This window comes from Hydractinia symbiolongicarpus, chromosome 15 (assembly GCF_029227915.1).
Source record: "Hydractinia symbiolongicarpus strain clone_291-10 chromosome 15, HSymV2.1, whole genome shotgun sequence".
Classification (NCBI taxonomy): domain Eukaryota; kingdom Metazoa; phylum Cnidaria; class Hydrozoa; order Anthoathecata; family Hydractiniidae; genus Hydractinia; species Hydractinia symbiolongicarpus.
Genome location: NC_079889.1, coordinates 4,472,455 through 4,491,687, shown reverse-complemented (window position 1 = coordinate 4,491,687; position 19,233 = coordinate 4,472,455). Strand labels below are relative to the sequence as shown.

Genomic DNA, 19,233 nt, shown 5'->3' with positions numbered 1-19,233 from the left:
ACAACAATGTAAGCCCAGTGAATGATTTCGACGTTCCCAGGGAATTAGACAATACTTGTGTTGTAGACCGGCATGTCAATGAATCTGTTCAAAATCTATTTTTTTATGGCGAGAAGCCATGGTTCACAGCCCTATCCATTTTGCCTATGGTAATGTTGACGTCATAGTTGTGACGTCACTGTATAGACTGGGAGGGTTCCAAATTATAGTCACTCAGTCAGTCAAAATGCAAATAGCTATGACCCAAACCCTCCCTGTTTCCCTTAAGGGGCATGTGACGTGATATTTACACTCTATGTACAGTACAACAAGATGTGGCCTGTAGCTGTTGTGGTAAGTTAAGGTTCTGTACTACGCGATTACTCATAACCTGTTAGGATATAGTTTTAACTTGGATCCGTCAAGATCAGTCAAGGACTAGTGCCTTTTGGCTTGGATTCTTTTTGTACTATCATGGCTACTGCAGACATGTTGGTGCAGGTTTTTGCTGATTTAAAGTGTGATAATGTTGAATCTCTTCATGGAGTGTAAAAAGAGCTTTTAGAAAGTGTTCATTTTCGGAATTTTTTGCCCTCTTAAGATTTTTATCCTTTGGTTAGCAAAAGTTTGCATTAGAATTTATGTGCAGATATAGCAAACATTTCAGCTGATAAGGTGTAAAAATGAAGGAATCACTGCTTTATGGTGAGTTGTGGCGTCGTAGATTAGTGGTTATAGCTCTCGTAATCAAGACTGGGGTTCGATTCTTCCTGACGACAATTCAACATGGGCGAGTGAATGTTACCATTGCCCCGGGTTAACCCCAGCCATGTGAGGGGAACTGGGCAGATGGCTCACTGTGTGGGCTGTTGGATGTTGCCCGGAGTTGTCTAGTAGAGCGCGGGCCCTAAATGGGTTTGCGTAGCTGACAATGAGCGGTGCATCCCTCGATATTTGTGAGGCTAGCCATGTAAAATATGCACATGCATCTATATATCTAGAAGCTCTTACTCTCCCACACCCTAAATTCTTTATGAAGGTTTTTAGTATATCAGTTACAAAAAGCTAGTTAAAGGGAGAGCTTTTTCATAACAGACCATTGAAAATGAATACAAAAAGATTTAGTTAGCTAGCTATAGCTCATTAGCTAATTGTTTTTGTAACATGAGCTCATTGAACAGATCTTTCATCATTGTGGAGGAGTTCCTTCTCAATTATAAGTTGTGTTGTTATCAGAAGCATGAGCTTGACATCTGGATAAGGTCAGTGATAAAAATGAACAACTCTTTGACTGGCTATTAAACAAAGTTCGTTGAGTGTAAGGTCATGACAAAATATATTATTTGTAGATCCAATCTATCAGGAGACTGTCTAAACAATTTAGCTTAAAAATAATAATAATAATAATAATAATAATAATAATAATAATAATAATAATAATAATAATAATAATAATAATAATAATAATAATAATAATAATAATAATAATAAATATTTAAAGTGGCTAGCCCAGAAAATCACAAAAACCCAGTTAGTGGATTGTTTCCACTGGGGGGTCACTAGAACAAAAAAGAAACAAAAAATGATAAACGTTAGACTGCCTCAGCTCAATCAAACATAGTAACATTTATAATCTGTGAAAATTGAAAAAAAAAAAGAATAAAAAACAAAAATTAAAAAGTTAAAAAGCGATCTCCATTAAAATTTGCCAAATACATTCGGAAGTCTTAAACGAAAGCAGACTTCAGTCACAGGTCACTTGGTCTGGAAGATTATTCCACACTTTTGCAGCTCTAAATGGGAAGGCTTTTTTGCCAAATTCTGTGTTGACCAAGGGAAGTGTGAACCTGTTTTTTGAAGCTCCTCTTGTTTGATGATTATGAATGTTTTTTGTCAAAAGGAATTTTGAGCACATGTAATCAGGAGCAATGTGATTCATGGGTTTGAAAACTAATATGGCATCGTTTTTGATTAGTAAATTATTCATTGAATATTCCCTCTCTTTCCCATGAAAGGTAGTGACACATTTTAATCGTTTTTCTAGTTTTCCAAATCTACCTTGGGTGGCACAAGCCCATGCCGAGGAGCAGTAGTTGAAATATGGCATGACATTAATGATGTTAAGCGCATTAACTAAAAGGTTTTTTGTGTGAGGCGTTAAACAGGATGCAATGGTTCTAATTTTAGAATATTTAATTAGTATTTTTCTATTTATACGTCATTAATGTGCTCTTCCCATTGCATTTTTTGATCAAATGTTACCCCAAGACATTTAACTTTTTCACTCCTCTTCAAAGGAATATAGTTGATAGTTTTGTTCTCAACTTTTAACTGGCTGTGGTTGCCGAAAAAGATTGTTTCAGTTTTGTCCGTATTAATAGTCATTTTGTTATTATTCAGCCAGAGGTCGACTTGCGAAAGTTCTCACTTGACCTGGGAGACAAGGGTATCCAATTTTATATGTGACAAAATAATTGTTGCATCATCTGCATATAGAAGCTGGTAGTTTGAATTGATGACAAATAAGTCATCAATATACAAAAGAAAGAGCAGGGGTCCCAACACAGATCCCTGCAGCACCCCAAAAGCTACTTCATGAAGCAGATCTGATCCTGTGTCGTTTACAAGAGTCAACTGCATTCGGCCCGTTAAGTAGGACTCAAACCAGTCAAAGGGAGCATCTCTGATGCCAAAACACCATAGTTTTTTTTAAAAAATTTTATGATCAACAATGTCAAAAGCTTTTTTAAGGTCAATGAGCACAAAAATAGGTGAGAACCTTTTAGTCTTGAAAAATTTAGGTACATAACAAGTAAATAAAGATTTGTTGAAAAGACTTGATAAATAAATACTTAAAACTGACGAACCTGCTTTTAGCAGTCGTGAACCAATTCTGTCCAAGCCTGTAGCTTTATTAAGTTTTAGTGAACTAATTATTATCAACGCTTTTAGTCTCAATACGAGCCCACCGAAAATCGTGTCCGCTAACAGGTGGATTAACATTAGTAGTGTCAGAAGAAAATTTAGAGGCTAGTTTGGCACCAACAATGACACACAATGAATTGAATGTGTTGGAAATTTCTTTTGGGTGAGAAGTTTCCGTACCATCGTTTTGGACTACACGTTTTATCGAGGTAGTATTGCCTGACTTATCAGGAATCATTTTTTTTAGGTTTTTTTAAAGTTGTTTTGGTCATTAAAGTACTCGTTTTTGAGTCGATTTTGAGACCTATCACCTGGTTCCTTTTTTGTTTGAAAGCTTCCCAGTCTATGATGGATTTTGTTTTTGATGCTTTCCGTTTTAAGAAGTCTCTTTCTTTGATGGCTATTATTAATTCATCAGTGACCCATGCCTCAACACTGCCAGAAAATCTATGTGTTTCGAAGGAGGCATGTTTGTCAGCCACTGTTTTAACATTTTTATTCAGTTTCTCACATGCTTGCTTCATCAAGGTCATCATAATTATTAAAATATGACCATTCTAAATTCCTGAGGTCCTTCAGAAAAGCCTTCTCACTGAAGTTCTTGTAGCTACGAACATTGATAGTTTTAGGTTCAAATTTTGGCCTTTTGAATTTTCTGATCACATAAACTAAATTGTGATCACTGATGCCTAAATCCATAACACCAGTTTTAGAAATACAAGAACTGACTGTTAGAAAGTATCAAGTCTATAAGAGTGCTACTATTTTCAGTAACACAAGTTGGCTCCGCAATATGTTGTTTTAGGAAAAGAGTCTTCTTTCCTCCATAATTCCTTTATTATGGAGGAAAGAAGAGCATATTTTGAAAGCATGTTACAGTTAAAATCTCCCAAGATAAAAACTTATTTTTCTTTTGGGAGTTTATTAAAACACTGTTTAAAATGAGTATACAGGTTTTCGGTATTCTGCAAATCACTACCTCCAGGTAAATAGGTTTAGTTTTTTAAGGCACACTTTCACCCATAGTGATTCAACATTTTCGAAGTACAGGTGTTTCAAAAGGTGGCTATCCAAGTTTTCATTGACAAAAATCAGAGCACCCCCACCTCATCTATTCCGACCATTCCTATAAAAAACATAGCCAACAATTTTAACGTGATTGTCAGTGATGGTGTCATCAATTTTGGTTTCACAGATGGAGAATACATCAAGTTTTGTTTGATGTAGTAGAAGTTTAACATAGTCTAGTTTGGATGACAGACCATTAATTTTGAGATGGGCCATTTTAAAACCCTTCCCATTTCTGATTGCCTCAAAATCAAAGTTTGCATAAATAGTAATATTGATGTTGTCGGAATTTCGTCACCAAATGACTCCTCATTAGCAAAGGGCAAATTACGAGAAAGACAGGGATTGCAACCGAAAAACAGTTTAACTTCAGGAGTCTTCATAAATTGTTGATATTTTTTATCAGAAATACGCTCACATTTTTATGAGCCCATAATCCACACTCGTCACTAGAAAGTGCTTTGTGTGTTTTTGCCACAGGTTTTAAACATGAAGAACAGGGATACTTTAAGGACCTGGATTGAGGCAGATGTCCCCTGACAAGAGGATTAACAAATAGAAATACTTGTGCCTGCTTGGCCTAAGTTTTGATAAATCCATTATTTTAATTGAAGAGTGAGCTGGCTTTCAGAAACTCCTATCCAGTCGACTCATTTCGTTGTTGTTGGGTGGGCTACTTTTGAATGAAGGTTTTGTATTGCGTAAATGTGGGGTTTCCTATCTGAGTAAAGTTATTTTTAAGTCGTACGGTAGTTCTGTAAACATCTGGCAGATGTTTACAGAACTACCAAAGAAAAAGCAAGGTCCAGCTGTATACCTGTCACTGATTGGTTGGGCACGGGAGGCAGTACGCGACCTGACACCTGCAGAAGTTGGATCAGATGATGGTTTGGGCAAGATTATATCTAAGCTAGATTCAATATATTTGAAAGATGAAAGCACAAGAGCATTTATTGCTTTTAAAGAGTTTTATGACTATAAGAGGAATAGTGACAAATGTCCTGATTTTATTGTGCAGTTTGAGAAGCTCTACAATAAGATATCCAAATATGATATGGCATTGCCTGAAGCTGTCAGGGCATATTTTCTTCTCACAGCTGCGAATATGTCTGAAGAAAATGAAAAACTGGCTCGTACAACTTGTGCAGAACTCAAGTATAAGAATACGAAGGACACAATTATGAAGATATTTGGAGAACTGAACACAGCAGAAGACGCTGCACATTTGGGAGCTCTTCCTGTGAAACAGGAATGCTTTTATGGAAATCTTCATGCTGATACCAAGGACAGCTTGTCAAGGAATACACGTTCAAGAATGAATCCTGTTGATAAGGATGGGAAACTCATGAGGTGCCATAAATGTGAATCAACAAGACATTTTGCTAACAAATGTCCTCATAGAAATCAAGAGCAAAAAGGTTTCATCATGGAACAATAGACCTACAGAAAAGAAACAAGATGTAAATGAGATCCATATCACCCTTTTTGCAGCCTCTCCAGACCAAAGGCAATATTTGGTAGAGGTGTCTTGGATTCTGTCTGTACAAAGACAGTGGCTGGGGAGAAATGGATGGATGAATATCTTGCGACTCTCTCTGAATCAGATAAAAATGCTGTAGATTCAAATAGTACTGATTCTATATATAGATTTGGTGATGGAAAGGAAGTGAAAGCTACAAGAAATCTAATAATACCAGTTATTCTAGGTGGCAAAAAGTATAAATTGTCTGTTGACGTTGTAGAGAATAAAATACCACTACTGATTAGTCGTAATACCATGAAGTCTCTCAGTATGAAATTAGATTTTACCAGTGACTAATTGGGAAGGAAAGAGTTGACTTAATATGTACCACAACAGGACACTATTGCACTTCACTAACACATTGTGATCTTGATGCTCAAAAAGGAACAAAAATCATTCTACATGGAGAAAATTTGAAAAATATTAGTAAGACAGAGAAAATGAAGAAAGCTATGAAACTGCACCGCCAATTCGCTCATGCTGGCAAAGATAAGCTACTCAAACTTGTAAAGGATAGTAATTTGTATGATAAGGAATTTTTGTCATGCATCGAAAAATGTTGCAATGATTGTGAAATATGTCACAAATATAAAAGGCCATACAGTAGACCAGTTGTGGGTATACCTCTGGCAAACACTTTTAATCAAGTAATATGTATGGATTTAAAAGTTTATGAACATAACAAACAACACATCTTACATATCATTGATGCTGCAACTCGTTACTCTGCTGGATGTCTTATCAAATCGAAACATAAAGATGTCATTGTCAGTAGAGTGTTTAGATTTTGGATTGCATACTTCGGATCACCAAGTACAATCTTGACTGACAATGGTGGTGAATTTTCGAATGGGGTTTTACAAGAAATGAATGAAAAGCTCAATATTGAGACAAAAACAACAGCAGGCGAATCTCCTTTCAGCAATGGTATTGTGGAAAGACATAATAAAATTCTGGCAGAGACCATGTTCAAGACAATTGAAGATACAAAGTGTGAACCAGACGTAGCACTAGCATGGCCCATCAGCGCAAAGAATTCTTTACAGAATCATGGTGGCTACAGCCCAAACCAATTGGTATTTGGCCATAATGTGAACACACTCACTATTCTGACAGATCATTTACCAGCATTAGAGCCAACTACGTCAAGTGAAATAGTGAGAAAAAATCTATCTGCTCTGCATAAGGCAAGGGAGGATTTCATTAAAGCAATCCAGTGAGGGAATTAAAAGAGCGCTTAGACATAATGTTAGAACATATTCTGATGGAACGTATTTGAATAGGGAAAAAGTCTTCTACAAGTGCAAAAACACCAAGGGTTGGAGAGGTCCAGGTGTGGTTTTGGGACAAGATGGTCAAATGGTGCTTGTCAGACATGGTGGTAACTTTTACCGAGTGCATCCATGTCAGTTGATGAAACATAGCCAAAATTATAAAGTTAGTGAATTCAAGTAAGATCACGTCAAGAGGAAGGAAGGCCTTTTGAATAAGTTGTATGATATGAACGATAGTGTCAATGATTGTGATAATGATGATGATGGTGATGGTGATTGTGATGGTGATGATTATGATAATGATGATGATGATGACACAGCTGATAAGAATGTGATAGATGTTTATGATGATTCTGAAAATGTAGAGCAATATCATCAAGAACAAGCTAGAAATGTAGATGAAAATGACCAAGAAGATTCTGGCACAAGTGAAAATGAAGTTGAAGAAAACAGGGATACTCATAACAATAATAAAACTGAAGAAGACGAAGGTAGTGGTTGTACAAGTGACATTTTCAGAAGACCATCTACAGAATCCAAGAAAGTTGAATCGAAACCAAAAGCAAAATCATACATCAAATACAATCTAAATGGAAGGTGGTATCGTGCAAGAGTTCTCTCAGCACAACCCAAAAGAAGTGGCACTTATAAAAAAGCAAATCACTGGAATTCTTTTTTGCCATGTTGATGACTTTGTGTATGGTGGTAGTCCAGCTTTCCACAAAGATGTTATTGCTAAACTTTTCGAAACATTCAAAATCAGTACACAATCGAGCTCAACCTTCAAGTATCTAGGTTTAGATGTGGATCAATTTAAAAGCAAAATTAAGATTAATCAAGTGAGCTATATAGAGTCTTTGATAACTGTTAATATTGAAAATGATGTTAACAATGAACGAAAATTGACTAGCAAGGAAAAGACCATGCTGAGATCGTTGAGTGGGCAAATTGCTTGGGTGGCCGGACAAACCCGCCCTGATGTGGCTTATGATAGTTGCCAAACGTCTAATTATGGCAAGGAACCTACAGTTCAAAATTTGAAAGATGCCAACAAGATTATTCGAAAAATTAAGAGCAAGCATGTTGCAATAACCATTGCCAAAATTGCAAATATGAAAAATTGTGAAATTATTTGCTACACAGATGCAACTCATGCCAGTATGAAGTGTGGATCATCACAAGGTGCATTCATCATATTTGTGAAACACCTAAGTGAAGTTATACCAATCTGCTGGCAATCAAAGAAACTACAAAGGGTAATTGCTTAAAGCCAAAAGCCCAATTGCTTCGGAAACACTTGCCCTGAGTGAAGGAGCTGATGCTAGTTTTTATTTGGCCAATGTCATACAGCAAATCTGCAAGTTGACGAAGGTTCCAAAGATCACTTGTATTATCGACAACAAGTCATTATTTGAAACCTTGAAAACAACAAATGTCACAAAGGATTTGAGACTGCGATATAGCCAGATTGAGGCAGATGGTGGAACAAGATGAGATTACTGTCAAGTGGGTTGAAGGAAAACACCAATTAGCTGACTGCTTGACAAAACATGGAGCGTCTCCGAACAAGTTGCTTGAGGTTTTGGAGACATCCAAAATATCTCTACAATAATTAATTGTAGTGATTACCGTTGTGTTTTTTTTTTTGATGATTTTAATTTGTTTGTCATGTTGATTGTGACAAACAGTTGTAGCATGCAATTTGATATTCTATTTGCGTTGGCTTTAAAATTGTGTTACTGGTGGCAATGTTGATATTGCGATTTGTGTTAATTCTGTTGTTATCTTTCAGTAAACAATACAATAGAGACTGGTGAAGCCTTCAAGTTACCTCATCAAGGTAAGAATTATTTAACAGTTTGAATAGCAGTTGCGGCATACATTAAATTTGGACCTGCTATGGTTTCAAATGAAGAAATTATCTACAATTAAATTCATGATAAATTGTCTGTTCCGCTGTAAGTGCAGTTTTGCAGACTTGCGTCATTCGTGCTCTATCAGCGTTCACCTCCGCATTAGTTAAGAACCGCATGGCTGGATTTCTTATGTAAGACCTGGTTACCAACGACGAAGGGGCCGGGCAAAAGAGATTTATGTCTACGTAGTTCTTTTAACTAAGTCAGGAGTCGGTGAATTAGCTAGCATGGTCAGGTTGGCTATGAATAGGCTTGCTTGTGGATTTAAAGGACCAGGACTATTCAATATTTCTGAGATCTAAAAGTGTCCAACCAAGACGGAAATCTATGGGACGTTTTAACTGACGAAAGTTTGAAACGAGCTACGGACATGTCCGACCAAACTGGAAATGTGGCGGACGTGGAGGACGGCAGTCGTTTGTCTTTTGTTATAAAAAAAATCCCTTGAGCGTTGAGAGTTCGCACAAAATAGATTGCTAAAATTGATCTTGCAACATATTGTGATTAAACAATTGATCGCGTGGGGTCATTGTTTATCAGCGAGGCAATTATTTTCTTAAAAAAACAAAAGCTGTGTAACTATTCATGCGAGTTTCACGTCCACGGTAGATTACATTCAGACTGTACTGTATTTGCTCATGGCAAGGCCTGTTACAATGTTACACAGAAGGAGAAGCAGGAACCCACAACACAACAAAGTTACCATATTAGATGACAGATGGATAAAAAACTGACTGGGATAAAAACAATTTTTTAACAAAAACAATAATTTAAAATCGAACAAAAACAACAAATTAAAGAAATGAAAAAGATATAAATGAAGTAAAGAAGGTAGTACAATATATAATAAATCAAAAAGGACTTAGCTGTCAAAGCAGGAGCTCTTCAAGCTTTAGTCATCTTTTTTCTTTCTTCGACTTAGCGCGCCAAGACCGGAGCTTTTAGATACGCCCGACATCAACGAGAGCTAAGTACGGGACGTCAACAAGAGCTAAGTACGGGACGTCCACAAGAGCTAAGCACGGGACCTCAACAAGAGCTAGGTACGGTTTGTTTGCACGCCTTGTAGGTATTGGTAGGTCATAATGCTTTTGTTAAAATCAAAAGGAAAATATTTTTATATCCGAGAAAAGTTTATTCAGATTTCATGACTTTTCTCCTGAGGAGGCAGTTTAAGAAGAAGCAATCAACAACTGTACCCCCAAGACATGGTTGCCTTTTCTTTTTGATTACTCTTATTGTTTGTGTTGTTTGTGTTTTATTGTGCTGTTCATGGTTGGTGTTATTATTTGATTCACCTAGTCATGCTGATGAAGCCTAATATTGGCAGAAACAGCAAGAGGTTATAAATATTTGAATATATTCACAATTGTCTCACTTTATTGTAGCTAAATCCCTCTGAGACAATCTTGACCCTGATTTTTCTTACATTCTTAAAGGTTTTTGATTAATAAACAGTCCTATCAGAATGCGCACACATATTTGGTACTTTGTAAACATATGTTCCGGAAATGCAAAAATAGTATATATTATATAGCTACAGCTAGCTATAGATTAATCTTCATCGTTGCACATCCTATGTGCACATTCACGAGAAATAGTTTGCCCCAATTGGACCTCTAATCATCAATGGCAAGTGCATATAGTCAGTGTAACTGAATTGTAGTAGCTAGAGCTACTTTGCGCACATTACTAACATACTGCCTGGCAGGAAAGCTACTACAAAAACTTGCTTCCACACATAAGCTACTACATAAGCTACAAGCGTTGTTGCTACCTACTCACTACCACTAGTTTCGCAGTAGGTTAGACGTGCTATGTTTTAAATTTTTTTAAAACAACACAAACATCAAATAATAGCAGGAAGTAGCTAAGTAAATTAAAAAAAAATAACAAAAAACGCAAGACAGGCCTACACGTGCTTTGCAGAATCGAATGCTTTCTATTTCGCGATTGTGTGAAGAATTTGCGCATAGTAAAAAATCAAAGTCTCCAGCCCCCTGATAACACCTTACCCCTCGGCTCAGATCGAAAATCTGGCAACATCCGAGCAACAACCCATTCGACATTGTCAGAAAGAAAAAAGAGCACTGAAAGCGAGGCAGAAACTGGCAAACTATTTTCACAAGCACATTACTATAACGGTGAGTTTTCATTTCAGGATCCCTAAGTTTGCCAATCATCACCGGTCTTTACACTCTATCAATAATAATGTTTATGTTACAGCTTCTACAAATTTACGGCAAAAGTCCTTTGTTTTTACAAAATTGTAATTTAGAACTGAAACACACCCGATGCTTGCAGTTAAACCTTCTTCTTATAGCAAACATACTTTACAGTGGACACCATTCTACAAAAAAACACTTTTCTAATGACGGATGAAATGGCGGTCTAACTCTCATAACGAAAATTGCAAACAGACATGTCTCCATAGCGGACATCATTCCTGTTATGTCGTGTTTGTGCTGTACGTCATAGTATGTTAGTAGAATGTAAATAGGGAGTTTTAGAAGAGTGATCTTTGTGAAACTACAAGTGCTTTTTTGATATATAACAATTTTATTGTCCCAATTCCTATTACCTCTTAGATATGTCCGCTATAAAGAGGTCACTACCTCTTTATAGCGGACATATCCAAAAATGGATATAAAATAATTCGTTTAAGGAATTTGTCTATATTTTGCTTGACAGACAATGTTTAAAATATTACATTTCTTTGACTAAGCAAAACGTTTCTTGTAAAGATCTTGGGTGTATTTGAGTCGACTTCAGTTTATCTAAACACCCGAGAACAGGTTTTTAAGGTAACATAAGCCAATTTAGGCTGAACCTTTACATAGTAGACACATCTCTATACCGGAGGCTATGGAGGGGTTTCCGAACTGTACAATTAATTGGATTCAGATCTTTATTTGAAGCAGAAATTAGGGGGAGAAGGAAAGGGGATCGCTTTTTTAAGAGATAAAAGGGCACCGTGTCGGTAGAGGGAGATAGTTTTAATTCACAGACAAGTAGGACGGTTCCAGGTTCCGTTGCAATATGAAAACCTAACAAGCCATGGGGACAAGGTTCATCGACCGTGCTGCTTAATCTCGTTTCCAAGGCACGTTTCGAACTATCTTGTCGTAGAACCAGGTTCAGGGGCTTTTTATATTTTTCATCACTGCGAATTCTAGACTAAGAATCAAGGTACGATGTTTCAGAGAGCTAGCAATTACGAACGAAGAAACTGTGACTGTTGTCATAATTAAACAATCGAAATAGCCAAACTACGTTCCCAGTACTTCTTTTTGTGTGTATTAGCCTTGTTGCGTTCTATTTTGTTATCACTGCGTATGACACACGGTGTATGAACAAACATGGCAGAAAAAACATAAAGACTTATTTTGAACAACAACTTGAGTCGTTGTGAAACTTGAAATCAGAATGCTGTGCAGCTTTGTATAGTTCCTCGTACGAATTCAATTTGTCAATTCGATGAATAAAAACCAAGTTTCTAACTAAAAGATGGGTTTCACGATCAACGTTTTTCATTGTTATTCCAATATTTAACAAGAACTCGTCTTATTTTATTTTATTTTGACAAAATTCATTCGCATTGATTCGCAACCTTTCACTAACTGACTGCCTTCATCTGAAAGAAGTACTTTTGGATAACCGACTTCACATGCAAGTCTTGTGAAGGCTTGTAGAAATGCAGAAGTGCTGTAATCTTCCATCACCTTGATTTTAACCGTTGACGTTGCTGTACAGCAAAAAACTATCAACTATATTTTGACAGTGGTTAGCGATGATACATCTCGAGTATGAAAGGAATGGACCTGAGAGATCAAGCTGAGTAATATAAAACACAGGTACAAATGGTTAAATTGGGTCTTGATACACGTCCAATACCACTTTCAATGTTCTTTTCTCCAAGTACCTGCATCTTGCGCAAGCAGTTTTCACATTTTTTACCAATGATGTTCCTTCAATGATGCAAATCTGCTTCAATATATATTTCCATGCTGTCTCGACCCCTGAATGACCTACAGTTTTGTCATGCCATTGAATATCGTTTGCAACACTGTATGCTATTGGTGAATGCCGGTCGACTACTAGGACACAAAATTTTGTTGATGACAGGTCCTTCATAACTTTTGTTGCTTGTCCAACAATCGTAACTACATCTATCGGAAGAATTCTTCCAGAGTAGAGGAGAATTCCATCCTTTTCTTGACTGATTTTTTCGTATTGATTTGACTTCACGAAATGTCTGTTCAGAGAATATAAAATGTATGTTCTAGCGCAGTCGCTTGCGTGCAATGCAGTGCCAAGCTTAGTCATGCCTAGTGGAGTAAATTCCCTATCATGCAGCGTTGAGTAAGAGTATCTATTATTCACTACAAGGTGATAACATCATCAAGGTAGAATAAAAGATTCAACGGGCATACAGGGGAAATTTCGTAATGATACTAATATTCATCAAAAATCAACGCATGCGCAGTAAAGCCACGCTATTATTATACAACAAGTGTTGTAAAATAACACTATAAATAAATGAGTTTCAAGACCCAAGACATGTGCAACAAGGCTATTGAAAAGGAGCCATGGCTATTCAGGCATGTGCCGGATCATCTCAAGACGCGGGACATGTGCAACAAAGTTGTTGAAAAAGATCCCCGGCTGCTGAAGTACGTACCAACCCGTTCAAGACGCAGGACATGTGTAATGAGGTTGTTGAAAAAGATCCCCTTGCGCTCAGGCTTATACCGGGTAGGTTCAAAACACAGGACATGTGCAATAAAGTTGTTGAAAAGTATCCCCAGGTGCTCGAAGATGTGTGACGTATATAATAAATGTGTATCAACTGCCAATATAGTTTGAAAAGTATGATCTTTATGGTCTATCCCTACCACTTGTAACCCTGGCATGCGTACAAAAGGAGGAGAGGAAGAAGTATAACAAGCAGAGAATTCAAGACTTGTGGTAGCGTTTTAATGACCTAGAGGATTATCGTCCTTGTAGCAGTGATAAATAAATGGAGTATTGCAACGACTGTGAAAGGGTACTCAATGCGTACGATAAATGTACCTGCGGGCGTCGGTTTTCTGATAAAGGGTAAAATGTTGTGCTGGTACTGCTACCATGAATATACCACATATAATGGGGGTGGTTGCCCATGTACAATGAGATGCAATTCTCTGACGTCGTTCGAAATATACAATAAAGAAGATGCTCCGATTTGAAAATGAACCTGTCAACTCAAAACCATGCTACAATTTTGCGACTACCTTTACGGGTATTAATGATATCAACGTGGACTACCTGACAGTGTCGGATCCCATGCCCGCCAACGGGGGGAAGGACCAGAGGTACATTATAGGATACCATACACGAGACCTCGTGGTAGCTCTAAGGGTGAAGACACTAAAAATCTGTTCCGCGCATGGGGTGACCCGGTATAACGCCAATGCAGTACCGGCATTGAGTCTAGATTTTGAAGAGTACTCTGATTGGGTTGCGAAATATTGTCAAATATGGTTAAAGGTCGAAGAGCTGATCTCCGAGCAGTTGACAACGGAGCCTGTGAAAAAGGACCGATATGTGAACGCCAAACTCCCGTACCACAAGGATGCAATTACCACTAAATTCTATGGTATGCCGGTACCCTACGATGAACCCTGCCAAGTTAGTGCTGTTCTATCCATTTCATCGGTATATGTGCAAGGTAAAAACTACTACCCTCAGGTACACATCACAGAATGCGGGTATAAAGAATTAAAGGATTAAAAACATATATTTCATAGGTCCTATAAGGCCTATAAAATATACTAAACTAAGGACTGTAAGCAGAATGAAGGACAGGTCTTCAGACTCAAAAAGATTGAGGAAATAAAAGGATGAAATAAAGGAGCGGAATAGGCTAGCGAAAAAATTTAAAATGCATAACACATGGGTACGCTTCTGCGACCATGGATTGCTTGGTATTGGGGTAATTACATCCGAATTAGGGATAGGAGCTACAAATTTGGTGCACCGGTACCTCTACGTGAGTACAGAGTCCTATATCTCTGTGATATTTCCAGAGTTCACGAAGTATGCCATCAAGGTTCCAACAACTTACCTCAATGACCCTGTTAATGTAAATTGGAAAGGGCAGGAGGCCTTGGACTACTGGAATATCCAGGTTAATTTTGCTACCAATTGCGCAACAACGGCATAAGGCATCTGTACCAAGCACATGACGGACTCCGTGCCACTTATCAACTCCATCTTTAAATTCCATGTCTATTACCACATGCGTCGTATCCTGGCAAGAATGAAAGTCCCCATGCCTTTTTACGATGGTTTTGAACAATGCAAGAATCCCTACTCCACCTCCGGGTATGCGCAGGTATGCCGCGAATACAGTGCGGATTCTAATGCCTTGTATAAATTTAAGGCTGTTATGTCGTCACTCACTAATGGTAGATGGTGGCCCCAGGTTGATGGGGACTGGGCAAAATTTATCATGCCGACAAGTCAGTGTTTGACATCGGAAGGGTTGACCAAGCTTAGCGAGAGTATCAGGGTTTACGTAATGCTGTTACTGGGGTCCCAGTTAGGGGCTAAGGCATCCTTAATCGGCTCCGGTGCGGACAATTATACAGCGAGGCATGATATCAAGGTGATATCACCGAGTTCAAAAAAGTACTCCAATATGCCCTGACGCCCGTGAATTTTGCCTTAAAGGGGAAGTTCGGTCAAAAATTATATTTTCATAATCAATAGTCATAAAAGAAAAAAAAAGAATACGATAATTCTTTTTAAACGAAACCCTTATTTTTTTGAAATAATCTGTGTTAACCACGCGTAAAAACACCTCCGTAGACTGACCCCTTTACGTTTTTACGAAGGCTGGGTCGAGTTTGAATTATGACGTTTTATAGTTCAAAAAGCGAAGTTCGGTGTTGGGGATTAGGTGTAATCACACGAAGAAGCGTTTTGTTTATGCATTTTATTATTTCAATATGCCAAACTGTGCTGCCATCGGCTGTACAAATCGAAGTAGCAATAATAAAAAGACAGAAAAGGGTAAGGGAAGCGAGGAAAATAAGGAGGTAGATAACGAAAAGCTTACGACAAAAGACGAAGATAACAACGAAAGAAAAATCCGGGTAGTATTTTATCACATTCCTAGTGCGAAAAAAGATAAAGAGCTTCGGAATAAATGGCTACACAATATAAAAAGAAGTGGTACCTTGCCGAAAGACTCTGGGTTTTATATTTGTTCTCATCATTTTGAACCAGAGTGCTTCGAAAGAGATTTACAAGTAAGTCTTTTCGTTACCTATGTTTCACCAAACAGCCAAACATTTGTCTTTCTCGTATTTAGAAAAATTCAACACAGTTTCATTTATTACAGCCATTTCCAAAAGAAAACCATGTCAAAAAAAATCATTATATTTTCTTCGCATGTTCGCATTTTCTTTCCCTCAGTGCTGAATGTTTTTTTAACATCGAAAAATCCTTCAAGAACATGTGCTTTCGTAAGACGGGGGTAATGGAAATCTATTATTTTTAAATTTCTAGGCTGAACTAATGGGTTCTCCACCGCGGAAGAAATTAAAAGATGGTGCTGTTCCGACCTTGTTTAATTTTACAAAACAGCCTGAGAAACGTAAAAGAACAGAAAAAAGAATCGAAGACCGTCAGAAACGACAGGTATAATAAGTGTCTATATGTTTTTGCAATACAGAGGGTTTGTTTTAAAATGAAATTTTGTTTGGTTATCTTCTAGCTAATTGATTCTATGCTGGAAACAGAAGCAAGTGATACTACACAACCTGAAAATAAACAAGAAATGGGAACCCAGACTGAAACAAATGGCGTTGATAAAGCTGTCAATGCTGTCAAGTGCACTAAGACACGCGGCGTTCAATGTCAATCATCACTGTATGTGAGTCATGAAAAGGTTGGAATCCAAGTTGCTCCAATAAAAGTGAAGATTCCAACACCAAAAAAAAAGAAGGACAAATGTTGTAATACCGATTTTTCTTTCTCGCCCGATGTAGAAGTATCGATGTCTGTCATAGAAGAATTTTCAGAATACGAGGAAGAAGCAATTAGTAATAATGAGAAAAGTCAAGACGAATCGTTCAATTTGGAAAATCTGTCAGATAGTGAGAATGATAACGACTTCGATGCGGACATCCCCGACCTAAACGGCACGTGTTTTATCGTTTTTTGGTCTTGTCTTCTACCTCTGCTACGATTTTGTTTCACCTGTTTTAAGCCAGCTGAACTGAATAAAATTGCAGTTAAAGGGACTCAACTAATCGTACATTTGTTGTGCAGTGACCATCATGCTCACCAATGGTCATCGCAACCACTGGTGAGTAAGCGACCGTGGGGAAATTTATTGCTTTCCTCAGCCATTTTAATTTCCGGTAACACATACCAACGCGTTAAAGAAATGATGCAAATCGCAAAAATACATTTTTTGTCCAAAACCACCTTTTACGAAATACAAAAAAAGTACATATTCCAAGCGATTCACAAAATATATTCCACTCATCGAGAATTGCGATTTCAGTCTTACCTAGAAAGCAATGAGGCACTAGACTTAGCAGGCGATGGCAGGTGTGATTCACCAGGTTACAGTGCAAAGTACGGAACTTACACGTTACTTAATTCAAAATCAAATGAAATAGTTGACTTTCATGTAGTTCATGTCGGCCAAGTTGGGAATTCGTCGCGTATGGAAAAACAAGGGTTGATTGTTGTTCTTAATCGTTTGTTAGAAAATCAACTGTCAATTGAAGGCATTGCAACTGACAGGCACGTTCAAATCCGGAAGTACATGCGAGAAGAACGGAAGGATATTAAGCACCATTTTGACGTATGGCATATGGGGAAAAACATTAAAAGAAAGTTGGTCAAATGTGCCAAGAAAACAACTGCTAAAGATTTACTTCCTTGGGTAAAAGCTGTCATAAATCATTTCTGGTGGTGTTGCGCCTCTTGTAATGGTAACGTGGTGGAGTTACGGGAGAAATGGCTGAGTTTGTTGTGTCATGTAAAGAACAAACACAAATGGGAAAGCAACAAAATATATCACAAATGTGAACACTCTAAACTCTCTAAATTAGAACAGCGATCAAAAAAATGGTTGATGGAAGGAACGCCTGCTTATAAAGCCCTTGAATCTGTAGTTCGGGCTAAGTCTTTGTTGCGTGATTTAAAGTACTTCGTCGAGTTCAAACACACAGGAAATTTGGAAGTTTACCACTCACTCTACAACAAATATTGCCCAAAGAGGTTACACTTTAGCTTTGCAGGAATGATTGCTAGGTCACAACTCGCCGTTCTTGACTTTAATGCTGGAGCTAGCTCCTCCCACGCACAAACATCGTCTGGAGAGCATCGCTATAAGCAACAATACTCGAGGATTACAGACTCCTGGGTTATCAAAAAAGTTTACACGGAAAAGCAAAGGTCGTACGTAGAGGATATTGTAAGTGAAGTTAAGTATTTGGTTACAACTAAAGAAGGGTACGCAGCTCCCAAAGTCGCCGATGTTCCAAATTATATAGCGCCAAGAGAGAAACCAGATAAAAAAGAAGCCATTGAAAATATGAAAACAAGGTTTACATTGTAATAATTTTTTTTTTATTAGTATTCAATCCCCTCTTTAGCTCTAAGGTTGAAGTTGGTTCTTTTATTCAGAATCGGAAGTGCAGTGGTTAGTACTGGTTTACATAGACAAACCATCCCAAAAGTTTCGGCTTCAGTTATACATTGTTTTCCTAAAAAGAAAATCTTAAAAAATGACCCCCGTCTCAAGTTTTGATTTTTGAGCGCACGTTCTCATTCGATTTGTAAAGCTGAATAAAATAAAACAACCACCGTTGTGTTTTTTTTGTGAGATTGTTTTGGCAGTAGCGAATGATAACGAATAAAATATGTGCGAAGGAGAGTTAAATGTTTTTGAGAAAAAACTCATGTTAGGCAAAATATTTTGAAAGAAGTTTTGCGTCAGTTGTCGTGTTCGTAGGCATATTTTTTTTTATCAACGCGAAGACCAATATTTAAAGGGAATATGTAGAGTTTTGTTATTGTTTTAAACACGAAAAAGAAAATTATGCTTGGCTAAATTTTTTGTTTATTTTACCTTCAAAATGATGGTCAGGAATTTCATTTGTATCCCTGCAACACAAGCTTTCACTGTACGACTCCATCGCTCTACAGTGACCACCGCATTGGCACCAGTTATTATTGCCGATCCTTGAAACTTCATCTTCTTCCTCATCACTCTCGGAACTACACGTTCCTAATTTATTCAGTTCTTCCAAAGAAAATTCTGGTTCAAATTTAAAGGGTCTGAGAGTGGATAAATGAGGTATGTCATCGTTTTCATCTTCGTTAGAACTTGAATCGCTTCGAATTTGATCCATTGCTTACAAAACTAACACTGTATTTTCAAAGAAGTAATTTGTTACAGATTTGAAAAGAAATATAGCAGGAAAGAAGTAGATTCTTCTAGCAAATCGTGTAGCCTGTGTTGTGACTCTTTCACGCGATGCAA

General features: G+C 37.5%; 1 protein-coding gene across 1 annotated transcript; it reads left to right on the top strand.

Moving 5' to 3' along the window:
* Positions 1 to 16,247: 16,247 nt before the first annotated feature.
* LOC130628997 (uncharacterized) lies at positions 16,248 to 18,531 on the top strand. The gene is made up of 2 exons (XM_057442079.1): positions 16,248 to 16,370; positions 16,447 to 18,531. Exons 1-2 carry the CDS (start codon positions 16,248 to 16,250, stop codon positions 18,304 to 18,306), a joined length of 1,983 nt encoding a protein of 660 aa, XP_057298062.1. The 3' UTR covers positions 18,307 to 18,531.
* Positions 18,532 to 19,233: the final 702 nt, after the last annotated feature.